The sequence below is a fragment of the Theropithecus gelada genome, chromosome 9, assembly GCF_003255815.1.
Source record: "Theropithecus gelada isolate Dixy chromosome 9, Tgel_1.0, whole genome shotgun sequence".
NCBI lineage: Eukaryota > Metazoa > Chordata > Mammalia > Primates > Cercopithecidae > Theropithecus > Theropithecus gelada.
The window spans coordinates 72,405,567-72,426,445 of NC_037677.1; the positions used below are offsets into that span (position 1 = coordinate 72,405,567).

At 35.2% G+C, this 20,879-nt stretch overlaps 1 protein-coding gene across 2 annotated transcripts in view; it reads right to left on the minus strand.

Annotated features, from left to right (window-relative positions):
* CABCOCO1 (ciliary associated calcium binding coiled-coil 1) overlaps positions 1-20,879 on the minus strand; it is a 104,313-nt gene that overhangs the window by 59,852 nt on the left and 23,582 nt on the right. For both annotated transcript variants that reach the window (XM_025397150.1, XM_025397151.1), the window contains one exon: positions 16,877-16,949. In XM_025397150.1, coding sequence (XP_025252935.1) covers positions 16,877-16,949 — 73 coding nt within the window. The remainder of the gene's footprint in view (positions 1-16,876; positions 16,950-20,879) is intronic.

The following is a 20,879-nucleotide window of genomic DNA, read 5'->3' on the forward strand; positions in this document are numbered from 1 at the left end:
CACAACAACCTAATTGACTGTATGGCAAGCCTAGCAGCCTAGCAGACTCTTAGTGTCACTCCTGGGTGCTGGAACTACATTCTCAAGTAACAAATCCTGAGTGCACCCACATCAACACATTCGCCTGCTCAACTTGCTATTTGATTATCTTCTGTTGGATATCCTTAGAGTCAATGCTCAGTCATGTTCCTCAGTGTTGCATCCCAATTTCTCCCTACACCTATTCTTGCCCAGTAAGCTTTCTGGACACCACACACATATGTGAACAACCCAATTCAGAATCTCATTTGAGGATCAGTTTCCTGAGGCCATTCCTGGTATCAATTACTATAGAGTTAGAGTTCTAAGAGAAAATAGTGCACTGAAAATGGATCATTGAGGAGGGTTTAATAAAAGGACTTTATACAAAGGTGCAGGCTGGTTTGAGGGAAAGTAACGGGGATGGCACAGCACCCTACCTCTGTTATCCCTCGGGTGATTGGGAAAGAGGAAGGAACAGTTTCCAGAACGCAGGGAGAAGAGCTGCATAGACAGGACAGAAACTATAACCTGTGAAGGATGCACCCAACATGTAGTGATTCAATGCGGAGGGAGCTGGGAATGAAACCACCTCAGCCTTGCGCTTTCTCCCACCCAGGCACCCTGCTGGCACAGGTAGAAGCCCAGGAAGCAAAGGAGCCTCTGGATGGTTTCCATAACATTAGCATTCTGAGGCACGTGGTAGGGTAGAGAAAGGGGTCTGGAGAGGCAAATACAAGATGTCCAAGCAGTAGGCCAAATATTTAACATAGGACTGTTTATGTTATTTAAAATGCATTTGAGAAGCAGCTATGTTCAATTATAATTGTTTTTCCCTAGATAACTAATTATGTTGAATAGGTGACTGCATTCATTTTGTGAAAGCGGAACAATTAAATATTCAGAATTCAGCCAAAGAGTTTATCTTAAGGAACATTTCAAGTTTTGAAAAATTTACATTTATATCAGTTATGCTCATTTGCATTTAATGATCATATTATTTCAAAAACATTCATTATTTAACAAAGAATAATGAACTGCGTTCCCTTCTCTTTTCTCAATTTTGGCTGTAATTTAATACACGGTACAGTGTTGGTTTTCATAAACTGCACATAAACTGAAACATATATATTTGGTTAGCAGTATTTATTATATAAAAAGAGCATCATGGGGTTCTTGGGTAGAAAGTATAAAGAAATGGAGAGGGTTGTAAAAGAATAATTGAAAATAACTTCATTACACTATTATTTATATCATCCTTTATTCTTTTAGAGTGCATGTTTGGAAGGCAGTAATTTAAACTAAGTTCTATTTTGTTTGGGTTTTAACTGTTGAAACTTCTGTAGGTAATCGATATCACATGCTGCTTAACTGAAAAATGATCTAAACAGTCTTTTTCATTCAAGGTTGTCTTTGATACTTTTAAGGGTTAACTCAAAGTCTTTGCAGAGGAAGCTTGGGACAGCAGTTAGGCTTGTGGAGATTAGTCATAGATTTCATGTTTTTAAAATATGGTTGAAGAGGTGTTCACCCTCTATGGTTGTTGTGAAGATTATGTGTGTGTGATATTTAAAGTGCTTAGTGCCTAGAATACAGTAAATGCTCAACTAACTCCACTTCCCTTTGCCCTACACATTTGCCTGGTTAACAGGTTATGCCCAGACCTCTTCACAAAGATAATAAACTCAGAGGAGCCTTCCTTGATCCACTGATTATAAGAAGCCCTCTAATATATCTCTTTAGAGTAACCTCTATTTTTCCTTTACAGTACTTGGTTTGTGATTATATGCCTGTGGGTTTACTAAATTAATGTCTGTTTCTCTTGCTAGGCTCTTAGCATTTTGAAACTGTGTTTGTTTTTCTAGCCAGTGTCACACGATAGCAGTAAAAGTAATATTTGTACAGGAACTTACTGACTGACAGAAAGTCTCCAGAGTACTTAGAATGCTGGTAGGCATACTGCATTTGTTCGATAAATACCTTGATAATCAGGTGGCCACAGACACTGACCTGTAAAATGCATTTAGAAGAAAATGATCTTGAACCCAGAATTGTTCCTGAGAGGAAAGTACTTGCTGGGCTTTAACTGTACAGCAGCTTTGATCATGTGAAATTAAAATGTATGCTTCTTCCTGTTCCGGAAGCTGAAGAAGCCAAAGAGTACATAGAGTCCAATGTCTGTCTGGCTCAGGTACTAGATAAGGTTTTAGAGTTATCAGTATTGAGTCTTGCTCACAAAAGGCTTAGCTTCAAACACTGAAGCACCTCTCTCCATAACTTCAGTCTCAATTGTGAAGAAAATATTTTTCAAATGAATAAATTTTGTTTGCGCAAGTCAAAAGAATTTGAAGTTTCCTTATACTATGAACAGATATTTATTAAGCACCTATTATGTACAATGGTTTGGGAGACAAGCCATTCATGGAGGAGAACTGGTTTTTTTAAAACCAGAAATCCAAGGGGACTTTTCTGAAATTGAAGAGCAATAACAGGAGGCTAGAGTGGGTTGTGCAAGGAGCAGCCAGACAAAGGGGAGGAGAAAACGAAAAAAAAAAAGAGAGAAAAGTAAGCATTTTGGGGATGATTGAAATATGGGGCAAAAGAGAGAAATTTCAGCTGCTGTTATGAATGGGAAATGTATTGTTACCTATTGCTATGTAACAAATTACCCCAAGCCTGGGCTCTTAAAACAGCAAATATTTAGAAATACACAATTCTGTGGGTCAGGGATCTGAGCGCAGTCTAGCTATGTGGTACTTTCTCAGGGTCTTTCATGATGTTTCAGTCAAGCTGTCAATCAGGCCTGCATTCATCTTAGGGATCAACTAGAGGAGGATCTACTTCCAAGCTCATTCAGACATCTGTAGGTGGGCCTCAGGCTCTCGCCTTGTGGGCCTCTCCAGATGCTGCCGAGTGTCCTTGTAGTGTAGCAACAGGCATCACCAGTGCAAGAGAGGGATCAAGAGAGGAACCAAGATGGAAGCCACAGGTTTTTTATAGCCTCATCTTAGAAGTGGTATTCTGCCATTTCTGCCATATTCTATTCACTAGAAGAAAGGCACTAAGCCCAGCCCACTTTCAAGGGGAAAGTTCTAGAACATTTGGAAGAATTTGGGCATATATTTTTATATGTGTGTGTATGTGTATATGTGTGTGTGTGTGTGTGTATATATATATATATATTTAGACAGGGTTTCACCCTGTCACGCAGGCTAGAATGCAGTGGCACGATCTCGGCTCACTGCAACCTCCACCTCCTAGGTTCAAGCGATTCTCCTGACTCAGCCTCCTGAGTAGCTGGAATTACAGGTGCCTGCCACCATGCCCAGCTAATTTTTTTTGTGTTTTTAGTAGAGATGGGGGGGGGGTTTCACCACGTTGGCCAGGCTGGTCTCGAACTACTGGCCTCAAGTGTTCCATCTGCCCACCTCGGCCTCCCAAAGTGTTGGGATTACAGGCGTAAGCCACTGCGCCTGGCCTTTGCACATATTTTTAAAACTAACAGAAAACTTAGGAGAGTATCCAGGTCTCTGTGTGATGCCCTATGTATCATCTTTGGGCTAAGCTTTTAAAGAAAGCTAAAGATATATAGTAAGGAGTCACCATTTCCCTCAAGCTCCTAGGGATCAGTTGTGTGTAGGGGGCAGCAAGAGGAGTTTATGTGAGTGCATATGTGAGAGAGAGAGAGAGAGAGAGTGTGTGAGTGAGAGAGAGAGCGTGAGAGAGCGCGAGAGAGAGCAGAGGCAGGCTTGAAGGCCGCCTGGCTAAAGTCAGATTACATATAAATTGATACCAAAAAGCACAGTGCCTTAGTTCAAATCAATGGTGGTCTACAGGAGGGAGGATTCAGCATGGTCTACAGAAGTCAGAAAAGTCTTCATAGAAGACACATGAGTTGCTCCAGGTCATGAATATTAGTATGTTGTATTTATTTAATGTATTTTGCTTATTACTGAGGAAAATATCATTCAAGTCAGATTTCCACTCTTTAAATGAAGCAAAATAACTGGGTTCATTTGTGAGCTTATATTATGTCTTTTTTTCCAATCTAAAATACTTCATCTTTTTTATATGAAAGTCCCTTATTCTTTAAGTTACTGTGTATTGAATAGGAGCAGAAAAAAATTCCTAGAATAATGGATGATCTATCTCTTTGGTCCTCCCACTGTTTAGAGTATGACATGTGTACGTGTGTGTGTGTGTGTGTGTGTGCGCGCGCCTCCTCACAAGCTTTGGTACATTTATATGATACTGTATGTACCAGGCATGCAAATCTTGAAATAAGGGAAAGTAGGTTGCATCTCTCATCTAAATTCTTCTTAGTCCAAAATCAGTGCTCTGGGAGCTATGACACTCCATATTCATCAGTCAAACTTGCCACTTGTGCTGTGGTCATTAGTGGTTCAGGCGAACAGAAGAAAAAGCAACTTCCCTCTACCACATCTCCCCTTATATTATTTCCTTGATCGAGCACAGAGCTATTTTGCCACAGAGAACTTTGTTGTTTTTTTTCCCTCTTCACTCCTATAATGTCAATGGTGCCGATGCAGCTGCATAATTTGCATAGAAAGTTTCTCAATTCTGCCATCAGAATACCAATCAGGTGGCCTCTTTCTAAGCATGTTTATTCTTTCTTAATTGACTCTTCACTTGCATGCTTTCCTGCACAATGCATATCTGCTTGTATATTCTCAGCCATCTGTCAAACACTCACCAAGCCTAAAGAGTGGCCTCATAAGCCAACTTGAACACTATGAAAACATTAGTATGTGGCCCAATATTATAGAACTGTGATCAAAATCTTCTTTTTTTAAAAAAAAAATCAATAAAAATATATCACCCTAGAGTCTTGGTTGACTTACATTGACATGTAAGTCTGCATTCACCAAGATAGAGCCAGCTACATATTTATGGTAAGTGACCTTTTAGTTATAAACAACTGCATTTATCCACTCCAACTGTAAGCAATCCTACATGATTTCCAACCCATAGAGAGGAATTCACTTTGTCATTCTATTAGTAATTGCTACCCAGAGTAAGACTGGCTGATCATAAATTTTGTACTTTACTAATGAGAATAACATTTGGAAGTATACTCATGGGAAGAATAGGACAAAATAGTTTAAATTGAAAGTCCTAAAAAATCCTAGAAAAATCTGGGTGTGATGGTCACATACTCATAGATCATCTAGTTCAATTTTCCTTCTAGTGCTTTAAACAACTTCAGAAAATATCATTCAACAAAAGCCATATTGCTAAACTTGAAATATATTCAATGAAGATGTAACCTATTACCTCTCAATTCATTCCAACAAACTTAAAGTGCCATCTGTCTGCCAGGACCTGTGCTGAGAGTTGGTAGTGTAAAACTGAGGAAGGCCTAAGCCTCTGCCCTCCCACATTTCATCCCTTCCATTTCTAGATACTTCTATATTTAGAAAGGGATTGCATTTATTTAGTAAAAATCCTCCCTAGAAGATCCAGCGATCTTTGGTTTGCCATCTGGGAGTTATGCAGACAAGACAAATCTCTTCTTTATCTTGCTAGTCCTTTAGATTTGAAGACAGTTATTATATCCACTCTGAATCTTTTCTTTTTCAGAGGCCTCTGGTCCTGGAAAATCCAGGTTATTTTCCTTTGAAAACATTTGATTTGAAAATGTTCACTTCAAAATGTGGGTTGCTGAACCTGATAGAGTTTACTTTAGGCATGCATGTCTGGGCATCCTAAAAAAGACTGAAAAGAACACTTTAAGCCAGAAGTATGGATTATTAATGGATTCTGTGGGTTTGTAATCACAGAATGGAAACACAATTTTTCTTAGACTGCATTCATCCCCCCAAGTCCTGCCATCTATTGGCCAGATAGTATCATAAATAGCAGAGTAAATCCCCTTAGCTAAAGCCCTTGTTTTCTAGGTCGTATTGTTATCACCCTGGACATTTTTTATGACTTATATAACTCATGAATAATAACATACTCATCCTCGAGTAATAATTAAATCTTCATTTGCAATAGAACCTTTTGCTTTAGGGAAAAAGAGCACTGCCTAATCACATAAACATGAAATGCATCTGTTCAAAATAAAACAGACATTTTTATAATGTTATGCATTTTTTAAAAGTTAAATAAACAAGAAAAAAAGAAATAATGCTGAGTAAGGAAAATAAAAGGGAATGGAGTAAAACTTTGGTAGTTTAAGCTGTTACTTTTTAAAAACAAGAACATGTATATATGCTATAATACATGCTGATTGCAAAAAATAATTTCAGAAAAATAATTTCATAAAGACAAGTACAAAGGAAAGAGAAAGCGAAGATTATCTGGTATACCATCGACATCAAATGCTCTTCATCATTTTCTTGACAACCCAGGACTACTGCTAACAATTTGATGTATGTCCTTCGGGACTTGTTCTCTCTCTCTCTGTGTGTATATATATGTATACATATACATACACAGATGTGGATGTAAAACTATAAATGTATACATATACATATGTATATGTTCTTTCTCTCTGTGTATGTGTACATATACATACACAGATGTGGATGTAAAACTATAAACTGCATTCACAATGGACACAATTTAGTAGCTTGTTATCAAATAATTAACACAGTGTGAATAACTTTCCATTGTAAGTACAACACTATATGAATACTCTTAATGATGACAGAATTATATAGAGGCACCATAAGAATTTTAAACTTCCTTCTAATAACAGACATTTGGCTACTCCACAGTTTTTTTTCCATTATAATCAAATATATGCACCCATATTTCTGCCCATTGTCTGATTATCTACTTGGGATAAACCCAGTGAAGGACAATCCTTGGCTCAAAAGGTAAATACAAATAAAAAATTTGATATATCTTGCCAAACCACTCTCTGAAAAGTTTACCAATTTACATTCTTCCCAGTGATGTATGAGAATGCCATTCATCACATTCTCACAAGCCAATGGTTTCATTTTAATTTTCGAGAATTTGATTTTTGTTGAATCTACGTTTCTTTGGGTACTTACTATAAAGGGTGAAAATCTTTGCATAAGTTTATTGGCTATTTATATATTTTCTCTTGTAAATATGCTTTGTTAATTTTCCCATTAGTGTGGTAACCTTTTTCTTATTGATTATATAGAATATTAAGACTATTATGTCTTTTTTGTCATTTATACTGGAAATTTTATTTTTAGAGTTTGATTTTTAAATTAGTTTATGATGTTTCCTTTCCTTCCCCTAGAATAGAAATTTTAAATTTTGATATAGTCAATAATATTAGTGGCCTCTGGTATCTTACAGTCTTGACTTACAGTGGGCTATAGTTAGCCATTTCCCAAGGTGGTCCATATAAGGCAGTTTATAATAAAAAACATGACTAATATAAACATGTGTTATTCTATTACCAGCTTTTAATTTCCTGGTCATGGACTTAATGATTAATAATTTAAGAGATTGATCTAGCTTTTTCAGTCTACACACCAAAATAATATTTTCCAAACATAACTTTGTGTAACTAATCAATAAAATAAAACGTTCCTCCTTTACATTAATTGATTTAGTAAACAGTTATTGAACACTAGGTGAATGTATGTAATTCCTATACGCAGAAAAACAGGAGAAACAATAATGTCAGTTACCCGGATCTCATGGAATTATAGATAGTAATTGGTTGCTTGAGGTATCACTTTATAATTAGAAGTCAATTTCTAGGAGCGTGTATGATGACAATGTTTTTGAACAAGACGTTTAATGTTGGGGAAATAACAAGTAAAAGGTAATGTAAGAGAAAGTACTTTGTATTCCTTCCTTCTTTGCTCACTTTTTTTTTTCTGTAAGAAAAGTGTCTCTCAGACGAAGCTATGAGGGGATAGTAGGCATGGGTTGGTAGAAAAGTGTTGGAGAACTTTTCAGGCAGCAGTAAGAACAGCCTCATACTGCAAGGCAGAGGGAAATGAGAAAGCTGTAATTACGAAAAGGCCAACCTAGCTCAATCAGAGAACTGGTCACAGAGGAGCTAAGATTGATGCTCCTGGGGCAACAGATGGGAAGACTTGGGTGACAGACTCAAGAGTTGAGATGCCATGTGATCTGTGATGGAAATCATCTTTAAATTATGCTCCTGCCATTTATCAATTATTTTGCTGGAGACAGATTCCTTGAATTTCTCTTAAAAGATTTATATTTAGAGAGGGATGATTATTTTTCTGTGCTTTGGAGAAAAAGGACTGGAGTGAAGTTTGATAAATTGTATATCCAAGAATCAACCATTTTCTTTAAATGATAGATTCTAAAGTCAGTTAGTCACACATGCCAGGTAGAGCAGGTAGAGTTATTTTAACACAACAATTTCTGATTGATTTTCTATAGCAACACCCAATGTGAGTAGGTCAAACTACAAATTGTGCCCTGTATGATTTTCCCTTCCAGTAGTTTGCTAATAGGATCATCCAACAAGAAAAAAGCCTTTTTCAAGATTAAAAACATCATCTGGATAAGTTTAGATTATTTTGATAGGTACATCTCAAGGGTAAACTGAAGAGAAAAAAGGTATCTTTATGGCTATGCTTCAGTTGCCTTCCTCCTTTCCAAAATATGATCTAATGTGCAATGCTGTTTTGGTCCTTTTTTTTTCTTAAAAGGGTGAATGTTTACATAAGTCTCATAGTTTGTTTATTCAGGACACTATAACCTTATAGTTTAAAGAAAGAAAATAAAATTTATGTTTTTATATGGTTATTTTCTGCCACAAAGCTAACGATGTTTAAGCATAGTGTCATTAACACCCACAATCTGTGTGGGTTTTGAAATAAGGAAGGGAAAAGTGTTTTATTTTGTTTTTGCTATAGGAATAAGTGCTCAGAACATGAAATTATATACAGTTGACATTCACTGACTTTAGAGAGGTACATTTATTGACCTTAAGTGGTATTATTTCGGGTTATGAAAGGCTGCCAAAATGTGACTCTAGTCAAGGTAACCACTTAGGCATGTTTATGATTTTCTTTAAATATCCTTCTAAATATATCATATTTATTATAGTCAGATTCTGCTACAGAACCGCTTTCGAAAACAGGGCCTCCACCAATGACTGCATGGTCTGTACAATGCACAACGCCATTAAACACGTGGACTGCAATGTGAATGGTGCCCCTGGAGCTGTGCAAAGGGGCTTATGTGAAAAATGTCCATGCTGCAAAATAAAATCTTGAAACTGAGTGAGTGAGTTGGCTTAAATGGTTACAAATAAAGCTATACCTATCTATCACATTTTGTAAGTTAGAGAAATTATTAAAGCAGATTTATTCTTATGTTTTTATATCCAAATACAAATGCGTATATGTGTGTGTGTGTGTTGAAATGCATACATAGGATATAACCTTTGAAAATAAAAATGATCTAAGATTTGATATGTTGCCACTTTGGTGAAATTAAGCTGAATAAATATTTTTACAATATGATAAATATGCATAATTCATGATATAAATTTTATTTTCTTGGGGAAAATTTGGGATGTTATAGCACAACACCAGATTTTTACTCTATAAATGACTTTTTAGCTAAACCTAGTTTATATTGAAAATTTTAATATGGTAGCAACACACTTGTAAAGCACTTAATTTTATGGATTGAGAGTTCACGTATTTTTTCCCATGCAGCCTTTCATCTTGTAAAAACCCAGATGAAGTCACTCTATCAATATGTTAGTATATAAGCTTGTTTATATGCTGCACTTAATTCACAAAATGTGCCTTAGTACTATACTTCTCGGGAATGAACTAGGGAACAATTTTATTATTGTACAAAAATATGTGAAGACATTCACATTGTAAAAGCCTAACATTAAATCTGAAATATACAGAATAAAATGTCCCTTTTCACATCCTATTCCATTCCTATTTCCACCCAACTACCCAAAGGTAAGCCATATTAATTGTTAATATAAATTCTTTTGGTTTTTATACAATCACTTACATGCATATACACGTCTATATATTTTCATTTTTATTTGCTTTTAAAAATAAATGGGAACACTATTCATATTGTTCTACTTCTACACTTTTTAAATTAAGAATATATTGTAGAGATATTAATATAACCATACATAGGAATCTACTACATTCATTCTAAAGACTTGATAGTTTTTTATAGTGTGACTGTACTTCATTTTATTTAAATGAATGTACACATGAAGTATTTATTGAGTACTTCATTTAAATGAAGTATTTCCCTTCTGATTTACCTTCTGCAATTTTTAGCTGTAATAAACCATGCTTTGATGAATATTCAGGTATGAATAGCTTTATATAATATGAATACATATGTCTATAGAGAAGATACTTTGAATTTAAGGAAGAAAGATATTCACATTCACAAAAACTTTATAGATTTTGCCAATCTTCTCTCTACAGTGGCTTTACAAATTTAACATTGCACCAACTAAATATAGCTATGTTTTCTTGCAGCCTCATTTACAAGATATTAATCCATCCTTTTACTATTAGCCAATCTTATATTTAAGAAATACATATTTTTTGCAGGTCCTTGATAACTATTAAGGTTGGATATCTTTGTATCTGTTTATTGGTAAAGTATGTTATCTGTTCATATTCTTTGCCCATGTTTCTGTTGCCTTGTTTGCCTTTTTCTTATTTTATCAAAGAAACTATTTGTGTATAAAATATTTTTGGGCTGGAATTGGTGGCTCACACCTGTAATCCTAGCACTTTAGGAGGCTGAAGCTGAAGGATCTCTTGAGGCCAGGAATTCAAGATCAGCCTGGGCAGCAAAGTGAGACCTCCATCTCAACCAAAAAAAAAAAAAAAATTAGCTGGGTATGAGGGTATGTGTCTGCAGTCCCAGCTACATGGGAGGCTGAGGTGGAAGGATCACTTGAGCCCAGGAGTTCAAAGCTGCAGTGAGCTGTAATCATACCACTGCATTCCAGCCTGAGGAAAAGAATGAGACCCCATCTCTAAAACGATAAAAAAAAATTTTTTTTTGACCTTCGTATGTTAATTTGCAAATGTTTTCTCCCAATGACTTAACAAAATTTTATTCACAGTATTTTTCATCACATGTTTAAAAAATTTATATAGCCAATTCCACAATTAAACTATTTTCCTTAATATTTTTCTTATATTTATTACTATAGTTTTGCATTTTAAATTTAGTACTTCAACTGATTTTGTTGTTACATCTTCCTCCTCTCTTAGCTTAGCATTATCATTTATTCAATGCTTACCCCAAGGATATAATATGCATCCTCAACTTATTAAATATTTATAAATAAGTACTTTTACTTTCCTCAAACAACAGGAGGGGCTTAGAAAACTGACTCACTTACCTCGCTCTCAACTTATATGCTATTGTCATTGTGTATTTTAAACCTCACAAAACATTTTGTGTAACACGTTTGATATTAATTTAGATTGATCTATCTATCTATCTATCTATCTATCTATCTATCTATCTATCTATCCATCCATCCATCCTAATCTGTCCCGTTTTACTTGCTCTTCATTCCTTTCTATTTCTCTCACTTGCTGTTTGGAATCATTTTCTTTATGCCCAGAGAGCACCTGTTAGTACTTCCTTTAGTGTGTTTCTGTTTGTAATAAATTTTCTTATTTTTTTAATCTAAAAATCCCTTTATTAAAATCCTCATATTGTCTGTTCATATTCTTTGCCCATGTTTGCGTTGCCTTGTTTGCCTTTTTCTTATTTTATCACAGAAAGTGTTTTTTCTTGGAATGAAGTTCTAGATTGACAGTTATTTTCTTAAGACGATTTGGAATTACTTTGTGGTCCTCTGGCTCTCATTGTTGCTGTTGAGAAGTTGGCTGTCAGTCTTACTGTTGCTTCTCTGAAGGACATATGTCTTTTGTTTTCTATGGCCGGTTTTAAGACTGTCTTCATCTTTCGTTTTTAGAAATTTTACTATAATATGCTTAGGTGGGGATTGACATGTATTTGAGGTTCAAGTAAATCCTAAATCTGTGTCCTAATGGTGTTGACTAGTTCTGGAAAATTAACTCTTCACATATGACTTCTATATTCTCATTCTAGAATTGACTTTTGTTCTCTCGTTATACCTTTTACTATATCCATACTCTCTCATCCATTTTCTGTGTTTACCATGCTTTTGCATCCCCATGCTTTATTTTAGATTTTTTCTTTTGATTTATCTTCCAGTTTACCAATTTTTCTCTTCAGCTATGGACTAACTTGTTAAACACATCCACTTGGTTTTGAATTTTTATTGTATTTTTCCATTTCAGAACTTCCATTTAATATTGTAATCATTTTTATCTGCTAAAATTTATATGTTTTATTTTCAAGAATATTTTTTAGAATATTTCTTAAGGATAATTATTTTCAAGTACATGACCAATTACTCCATCATCTGGAACACTTGTGGTCTATTTTTGTTTTCTGTGTGATTTTTATTATGTAACAGACATTGGTTATGAAACACTGTTGATACAATCTGGAGTGTAGAATGATTTTATTTTACAGAGGAAGTTAACAACACTATACACAGCTAACCTGAATCCACCAGAAATGGAGAAAATTTGGAATTGAAGTTCAGTCCATGGTAGTTAGGGCTGATGTCCTAAAATGTGGTCTTGTGCAGACCCAACATGCTACTTGTAAAATTTGCTATATTCTCTTCCCCCTCCAATTTTTGTTCTCCTAGCTCCATGTGTCTACCAAAGCTTCACTTCTCAGCTTTTAAGTTTCTTAGCCACCTTTTCCAAACTTGTAGATGCCTATAGGTAGAAAGCATTTGTGACTGTCAGGCTCATAATCTTTTTTGAGCTTGCTAGCTGAGCTTTCAAATATTTAAGTCTTAAAACAATCTTGTCCAGTTTTTCCAGTTGTTCTCAGTGGAAGTGTTGACCAAATTATAGTTTGCCATTAAGGAATATGTCTTCCATTACGGGAAATGAACCTCTTAATAAATTGGATTTAGTTTTAAGTTTGGTATAAGGTAAAAATCTAATTTGTTTTTAACAAAGACATAGCCAATTATCCCAAGTAACTTTACATGCCAATTTACTAAATATTTGTATATGCCACATGCTAAAAATCCACATATGCACAGGTTTATTTCTAAATTTCATATTTAAGAAAAATGAACAATAATAATTAAGGATTAAAAAGAACTATGAGAAGGAGGTGACAAGACAGTTGATAAAGTTGTGGCCTCTTCCTCCAACTTCCAGGCCAACAGTGTGACATCTTCAAATCTCCCTTTTTCTGACTCTGACCCTCCTGTCTTTCTCTTTCTCTTACATGGAGATTACATTGATCCCACTTCAGTAATCTAGAATAATCACTCCATCTCAAATTCATAAACTTAATCAAATCTGCAAAGTCCCTTTTATCATGTAAAGGAATACACTAACAAGTTCCAGGAATTAGTAACAGTCATCATCAACTATGTGGCCAATATTCAAATACTTCGATGGTCTCATAACTGTTTTGTGTTTGTGGTTTGGCTTGTCTATCTGTCTGTTTGAAGTAGGATCCAAATAAGATACCTACATTGAATTTGATTCAGTCATTTTTTAATCCACAGGTTCACCTTTTATGTTTTTGTTATTTCTTTGAATATTTATTTGTTGAATATTCCATGTCTTCTGTCCTATAGAATCTCCTATACCCTGGTTTGCTAATTGCCTTTTTGTGATATCCTTAACATATTCCTTTATCTTCCATATTTCCAGTAAATGGGAAGTTAGTGTTAGAAGACCGACTAAAAGACTATCCAGTTCAAACTGCAAGAGCAATTTATATGGGGTTTTGTATAATTTTATTAACAAGCGAGTGATGTCTGGTTTTCTTTCTTTTTGTGATGTCAGGAGCTACTCATCATCATTGCCTAGATTATTTTATTAAAGGTTGACAAATGGTGATATTCTATTTCATCATTCTGTTCTCACTTATGAAATGGACACTTCTATGATTAGAGGGGATTTATGTTTTTTTCTCATCTATCCATGATTAAAGAAACTAAATTTCATCAGTGTTATCTAACTTGAATGCTTGCCTAAGAGTTAAATTTCAAACATTCGTGTGTTTGTCTTGTGGCCATTATTTGGTCCCAGAGCCCTGATATCAGCATGAATAATCATATTACTGGGGCAGGCCCCTACCTCCTCCATGAAAGGTTGTTAATTAAAAAACAGATATTTGTACCAAAGGTTAGCAAACACTTCTAAAATGTCATAAAATACTTTCACTAATCCTTTAAAATGCCATGAGGGGCCTAATTCTTAAAGACCCAACATCATTCTCTTAAAGATTTTTTTTTTATTGCCCTGGTCAGCCTGGGGAAAATACAAATGACAATGGAAAATAAAGCAGCCAATCCCTGTCTACTTTCTCCATTTTATCTTTCCATAGTGTAAATGTCACCTAAATATATCCTTACAATATAGAAGAAAGGCATGATTGTGTAATTAACAAAGGAAAAGGGAGTTCTTTCTGAAATTTTTTCTTGATCACTCTAAATGTCTACTTATGCTGTTATTGAAGCCACTATCATTTCCCCAAAGTTTTGCTTGAATAGATGAGATAGGATTATATTCCAAACTGATAATTATTGCAAGGGCTGTCACACGATATGATGTAATTCTGAAATGGAAACGTTTTTCAGTGAAACTTTGTCAAGTGACACCTAATTTAAGCTACAGTATGAGGAGACTGCAAAGAAGTAATTTTTAGGAAAGTCAGAAGCAAAAAGGGTTCCTTGTTTTCTGGCAGTTCACTTTTAAAAGGCTGGCATTAGAACAAGTACCCAAATGAAGAGTGAGGAATGGTGACTGAGGTGTTTATGAAGCAAGTAATTTATAAATTCCAGAATAACAATACCCAGGAAGTCAGAATAGCTGGCATGTTCCATGTGTTTCTTAATATCAGGAAAATTACAAAGGTAATGTGAATATCCCCTTACTCATTGTTTATTTCTGATTATTGCCACTCCTGTCCCTGGTACTTCTAGGAGGCAGCAAAGCCCCCTAAAGTAATTGAGGACCTACAGAAGCACTATTTTTTAATGGCATCTTTAGTCTCCTTAAAATGATTTCCTGGAATCTACAAGGAACTTAAACAAATTTACAAGAAAAAAACAAACAACCCTGTCAAAAAGTGGGTGAAGGACATGAACAGACACTTCTCAAAAGAAGACATTTATGTAGCCAAGAAACATATGAAAAGAAGCTCATCATTACTGATCATTAGAGAAATGCAAATCAAAACCACAATGAGATACCATCTCTTGGCAGTTAGAATGGCGATCATTAAAAAGTCAGGAAACAACAGATGCTGGAGAGGATATGGAGAAACAGGAATGCTTTTACACTGTTGGTGGGAGTGTAAATTAGTTCAACCATTGTGGAAGACAGTGTAGCAATTCCTCAAGGATCTAGAACCAGAAATACTATTTGACCCAGCAATCCCATTACTGGGTATATACCCAAAGGATTATAAATCATTCTACTATAAAGACACAGGCACACACATGTTTATTGCAGGAGTATTCACAGTAGTAAATATTTGAAACCAACCGAAATGCCCACCAATGACAGATTGGATAAAGAAAATGTGGCACATATACACCATAGAATACTATATAGCCATAAAAAAGGATGAGTTCCTGTCCTTTGCAGGGACATGGATGAAGCTGGAAACCATAATTCTCAGCAAACTAACACAGAAACAGAAAACCAAACACTGCATGTTCTCACTCATAAGTGGGAGTTGAACAATGAGAACACATGGACACAGGGAGGGGAACATACCAGGGCCTGTCGGGGAGTGGGGAGTAAAGGGAGGGATAGTATCAGGAGAAATACCTAATGTAGATGACGGGTTGACGGGTGCAGCAAACCACCTGGCACGTGTATAGCTATTTAACAAACCTGCACGTTCTGCCCATATATCCCAGAACTTAAAGTATAATAAAAAATAAAATAAAACAAAATAAAGTAAAAAAAATGTTTTCCTACTCAGGATTCATTTCTAGGAATTACAAATATATGACTATAAGAAAGCCTGTTTGAAAGTGTCTCCAGATAGAACTTTCATTGTAGAACTGCTGTCCTAGGCACTGAATTGTTTATGTAGCATTAATTGAGGGGTTACTGTATCCAACATTGTACTATATGCTGTAGCAGAAAAGCAGCAGATATCCTTGTCTTCAGGAAAATTACTGTTGAGTTGTACTGACTATATCAACCCACAGGAAACAATTAGGAAACCATATAACACGGTGAATATTGATATGCTTATTGGTGCGACAGTAGCCCAAACTCAGCAGTAAGAGATCAGTTGGCACACAATAATAGGATTGATTACAGAGTTTGTCTAAACCTTTTGTTTGGGATTATGATACAATTAAGGTAAGTTTGATTCATTGAGGAAGTGGGATTTAAATTAGGTCTTAAACAATGAGTAGAATGAAAAAGAAAGCGAAATTAGAAGGGATTTCACTGAGTTATCATTACATTTACTTTGTATAATTATTCTTTTTGCAAATTACTAGTTTATCAGTTTTTCTGATTTTATTTTTATGAAGACATATGTACCTTATCCAATAGAACTTTGTCAAATAATCCATAAATACACAAAGTATAAATGATTAACAATGCTTTTAATGCCAAAAGACAGCTTATTTTCCTAATCCAAAGATCGCTTTATACAATTATTCTTTTTGCAAACTACGAGTTGGTTATATTAACACTTGAATAATCTTGACAAGAAGTTGCTTTAAGCAGTTAAAGATCCAGATGCTGATCAGCATGCATTAAGTGATTCTGCTTAATTGGTTCCATCTAGATAAATTACTTACCTCAGTTCCTATCACAATTTCTTCCCTGGCAGAGAAGAACATAAACTCGTATAGCTTGTAGTGTTGAAATAAGCTGAAATATAAAATAAATGTGCACTCTGATACATTGATTTCAGGAAAAAAAAAACCCCACAATATGTAAAGACATTTATTAAAGGAAACTTCATATTGACTAAGCTAATGCTATCAAACACCAAAATAGAGTTAGTACCCTCCTTTATTCCAAAAGAAATTGTCTGGAAATGCTAAGAAATTAAGAGTTTTAGTTTTTAAGGAGATGACAATATAACACAATACCTAGAATAATATCAGTAAATCCATCTGTAATGAGTGGGTAAGTTAGAAATAAGGGAGAAATTGGATGGCATCTTGACTTTTCCTAGCTTAAAAGCAAATAATGCACCATTCCTAAATAACATGAAACTTCACATTATTTGCTATGTTTTGCTGCAAACAGGAGTCATTTTCCTCTGGAAAAATGGCACTGAATTATATAATCTACCTCTATATCAATTACTTCTCACATTCTCAAACTGTTTCAATGTTACATTAATCTCTAATAATACCTGAAAAATGAGGGCGCATGAATTAAAATCCATTTAGAAAATGTCTGAGTTTTCTGCAGAATATTCGGTCACACGTGAAAGGGAAACATTAATTTAAGAAAGATAATTCCTTCATGCTTATAATCCCAGCACTTTGGGAGGCCAAGGCGGGCAGATCACAAGGTTAGGAGATTGAGACCATCCTGGCTAACATGGTGAAACCCCACCTCTACTAAAAATACAAAAAATTAGCCGGGCGTGGTGGCAGGCGCCTGTAGTCCCAGCTACTTGGGAGGCTGAGGTGGGAGAGTGGCCTGAACCCAGGAGGCAGAGCTTGCAGTGAGCCAAGATCTTGCCACTACACTCCAGCCTGGGCGACAGAAAAAAAAAGATCATTTCTTCAGTTCTTACCCTAAAGACTAGGTGGTCAGCATACAAAACCCTATAAAGAACCAAAGGATAGGAGGTCCTTAAAATAAGTATTCTAGTAAGTTTAAGGAGCAATGCATTATTAAGAGTTAAAAATTTACTGAAGGGCTGACTTCTAATATCCTGTTTGTGATAATATTTGAATTTTTCTAGTTCTCTTCCTGCTGGTTGAGAAAATTAATAGACTCATAATACAGCAAAATGCCCAAGAACAAAAAATTGTCTTAGTGGTTTCTCTCTCACTCTGGTGCCTTTTGCTATTTAAGGAAATTGATTTTAATATAACTGAGAAATTAACATTTGCAAAATGTAGCTACAGAGCATGTATAATAATGGCTTCTCCTGGATGTTGTAATGGATCAAAGTTTCAATTCATTTGAAATCAATGAAGAAATCCTCAGGCAGCTGAGTCTCTCTGAGTTATATTAGCAGTTGATCTCACTAGTAACACAATCCATTAAAAAGTGATGGGTGTGCAGACTCTGTCATGGTATTATTTGGGGGAAAAAACCTCTTGTACATTCAAATTACTCATCAATATTCAGAAAAGTAACTTAGCTTTTGACATTACTTTGATTTGTTGGCTAGAAAAATACATCAAGATTAGTGAAGTCTGATAATTCAATGACACAAAATAAATTCAAACTCTCCCTAACTTACACTGGTTATCTAGAGAAAGCCTTAAGGTCAAAAATATTACACTGGCAACAACCGATTTTAAGTAGAAAAATTAAAGACTATAGAGTATTTTGGAAACAGCTTGGCTTCCTCTCAGTGAACCAGCATAAAATTTCCCTTTCTCTATCTTGTGTCACACAAAGAATTTAGTTCATAGATCTTCCTTCCTGAAATTTCATAATCTTTCAGGCTTATTCTTTTCACTGCATATAGGAATTAGGTTGTCCCATGCCAAGAGGGAAATTCACTTCTTAACACTGAAAATAAAATGCGTGATTTGGATGTGGTGGTCAAAGGTGCAGATTTGGGGGCAAGGCCAGGACTTGTCCAGATTTACCAGGAGCGATTAGGTAGTGCTGTATGGGAACAAAGTGACACTTCAACTGCGATAATGCATTTTCTTCCTCTTCTGACTGACTCAACCTCCTAGATTATTTTGTCAAACATTTAGTCTTAGTTCTAAATTGAAGAGAGATGAAGTGAAAATAATTCAAGATGTCTGGCTCGATGCCTGGAAGTGCAATACCCTGTGGTTTACAGAGCGGCAGGGTTGATTTTCTTATTTTGGGTACCTGCCTCTTATATTGAGTGTACACCTGAGATTACTATCGCCTAATTCCCATAAATAGGTAGACTCCACAATGACAGACGTGTACTTGGGCCATATATATGTAAATGATGTTTTATACTAAAAAGCTGCAGAAGTATTTATATTTGTATACATTATACAATACATTGTACAAATGTAAAACTAGATTTGTACAGCTAGATTTGCCAGTACTTACAGTCATGTAAGGGAGGAAATTTGGTATTAGTTTTTTTCAAATCACAGACACATGACAGAGTGTGTTAAGGGCATCAAATGAAATTTCAATTTTATCATCAGTTAAGTTTCATGTGCTATAGGTCATGTTCTAAAAACTGCTCTACCTCAATTGACTAGGGCTTTTACTGGTTGGGAAAACTTAGTATCGGGTTAAATTCAAACACTTATACTTTTGATAACTGGGTTGCCTTCATATTTATAACATTGCTTTGTAGTAATCAAAATGAAAAATATTATATGATTTCGTTGTTATTAAACTGTTTTTTTCCTTCAACTTTTCACTTTGAGGGTACATATACAGGATGTGTAGGTTTAAATGGGTGCCATGGTGGTTTGCTGTAGAGATCAACCTATCACTTAGGTATTAAGCCCAGCATCTATTAGTTATTCTTCTTGATGCTGCCCCTCCTCCCAGTCCCCCCTAAACTCTCATTTGTGGACTTTTGAGGGATTCTCAACAGGTGTTGTAGAAAAGCATATTTTCTTTTACACAACTTCAGAATCAATTCCAGATATCCTACTAACTGATATTTTATAGTTCTGTAATAGGGATATTTAAATTGCATAATTTCTTTGAAATAACAATATGAAGACTTAACAGCATCAACAATTGTTGTGATTTACTTTGACTAATTTCTTAAATACTACTTTTCGTTTTATTTTTAGTGAAGTAATAATATTAGGGATTTATAATATGCGAAATTACCCTGGTTAGGATCTAAAGGTGACATCCTCTCTTAACTTAATTGTTTTCTGAAGGACAATGTCAAGAAATACGTCAATGAACATTTGCCCAGAGAGACAAGATGAAGGGGAAAAGAGCTGCCATCCTTTACCTTCTAGAAGGGGTCATTATGGCATGGGTTTTGTGGCCCTGGTTAACTATCAGTCCCTGTGCCCATTAGAAACTTCCTGGGCTAGCTCAGTTTTAAAAATGTGTTCTGCAAGAGAAACTGGGATTGTTCAAATAGAGAAGGAAAAGAAGGATGCTAACACAATGTGCAAAGTAGAATTCCTCTTGCCCAGTGATTCCCAAACCCTGACGGGTAGAAAGACCTTCAGGAACAGGCTCTCCTCCAATTCTGGATTGCCATCATCTCCCCCAACACAAGGACCTTGCCTTACTTTAATTGATATGAAAACTACTTCGGCTTTTACTGAGAGATGCCCCTTAGGAGCTCTGTTTTAATATTAAGAAACCACATTATATCAAATGCTCTTACGTAAAAACCATATTATATCATATGACATTATTAATTCATGCCAGAAACCAATATATAAACTTTATCATATTAAACACGCTAGCATTTAAAAAGCTTTCTAGATTTCAGCTAGAATCCTTGCCAAGCAAATCATGAGCATGTCTAGGATATCAGTCAGCACTCTTATTTTAGAATTTTAAATTTTAAAGTTGAAAAACACTGGAGTATATAGTATAAGAGAAACAAAAATATTATGCAGAAGCTTTCAGCTTGACAAAAGATTTTAACCTACTCTTGTTTGAGTATTTGCAAACTCTAAAAAT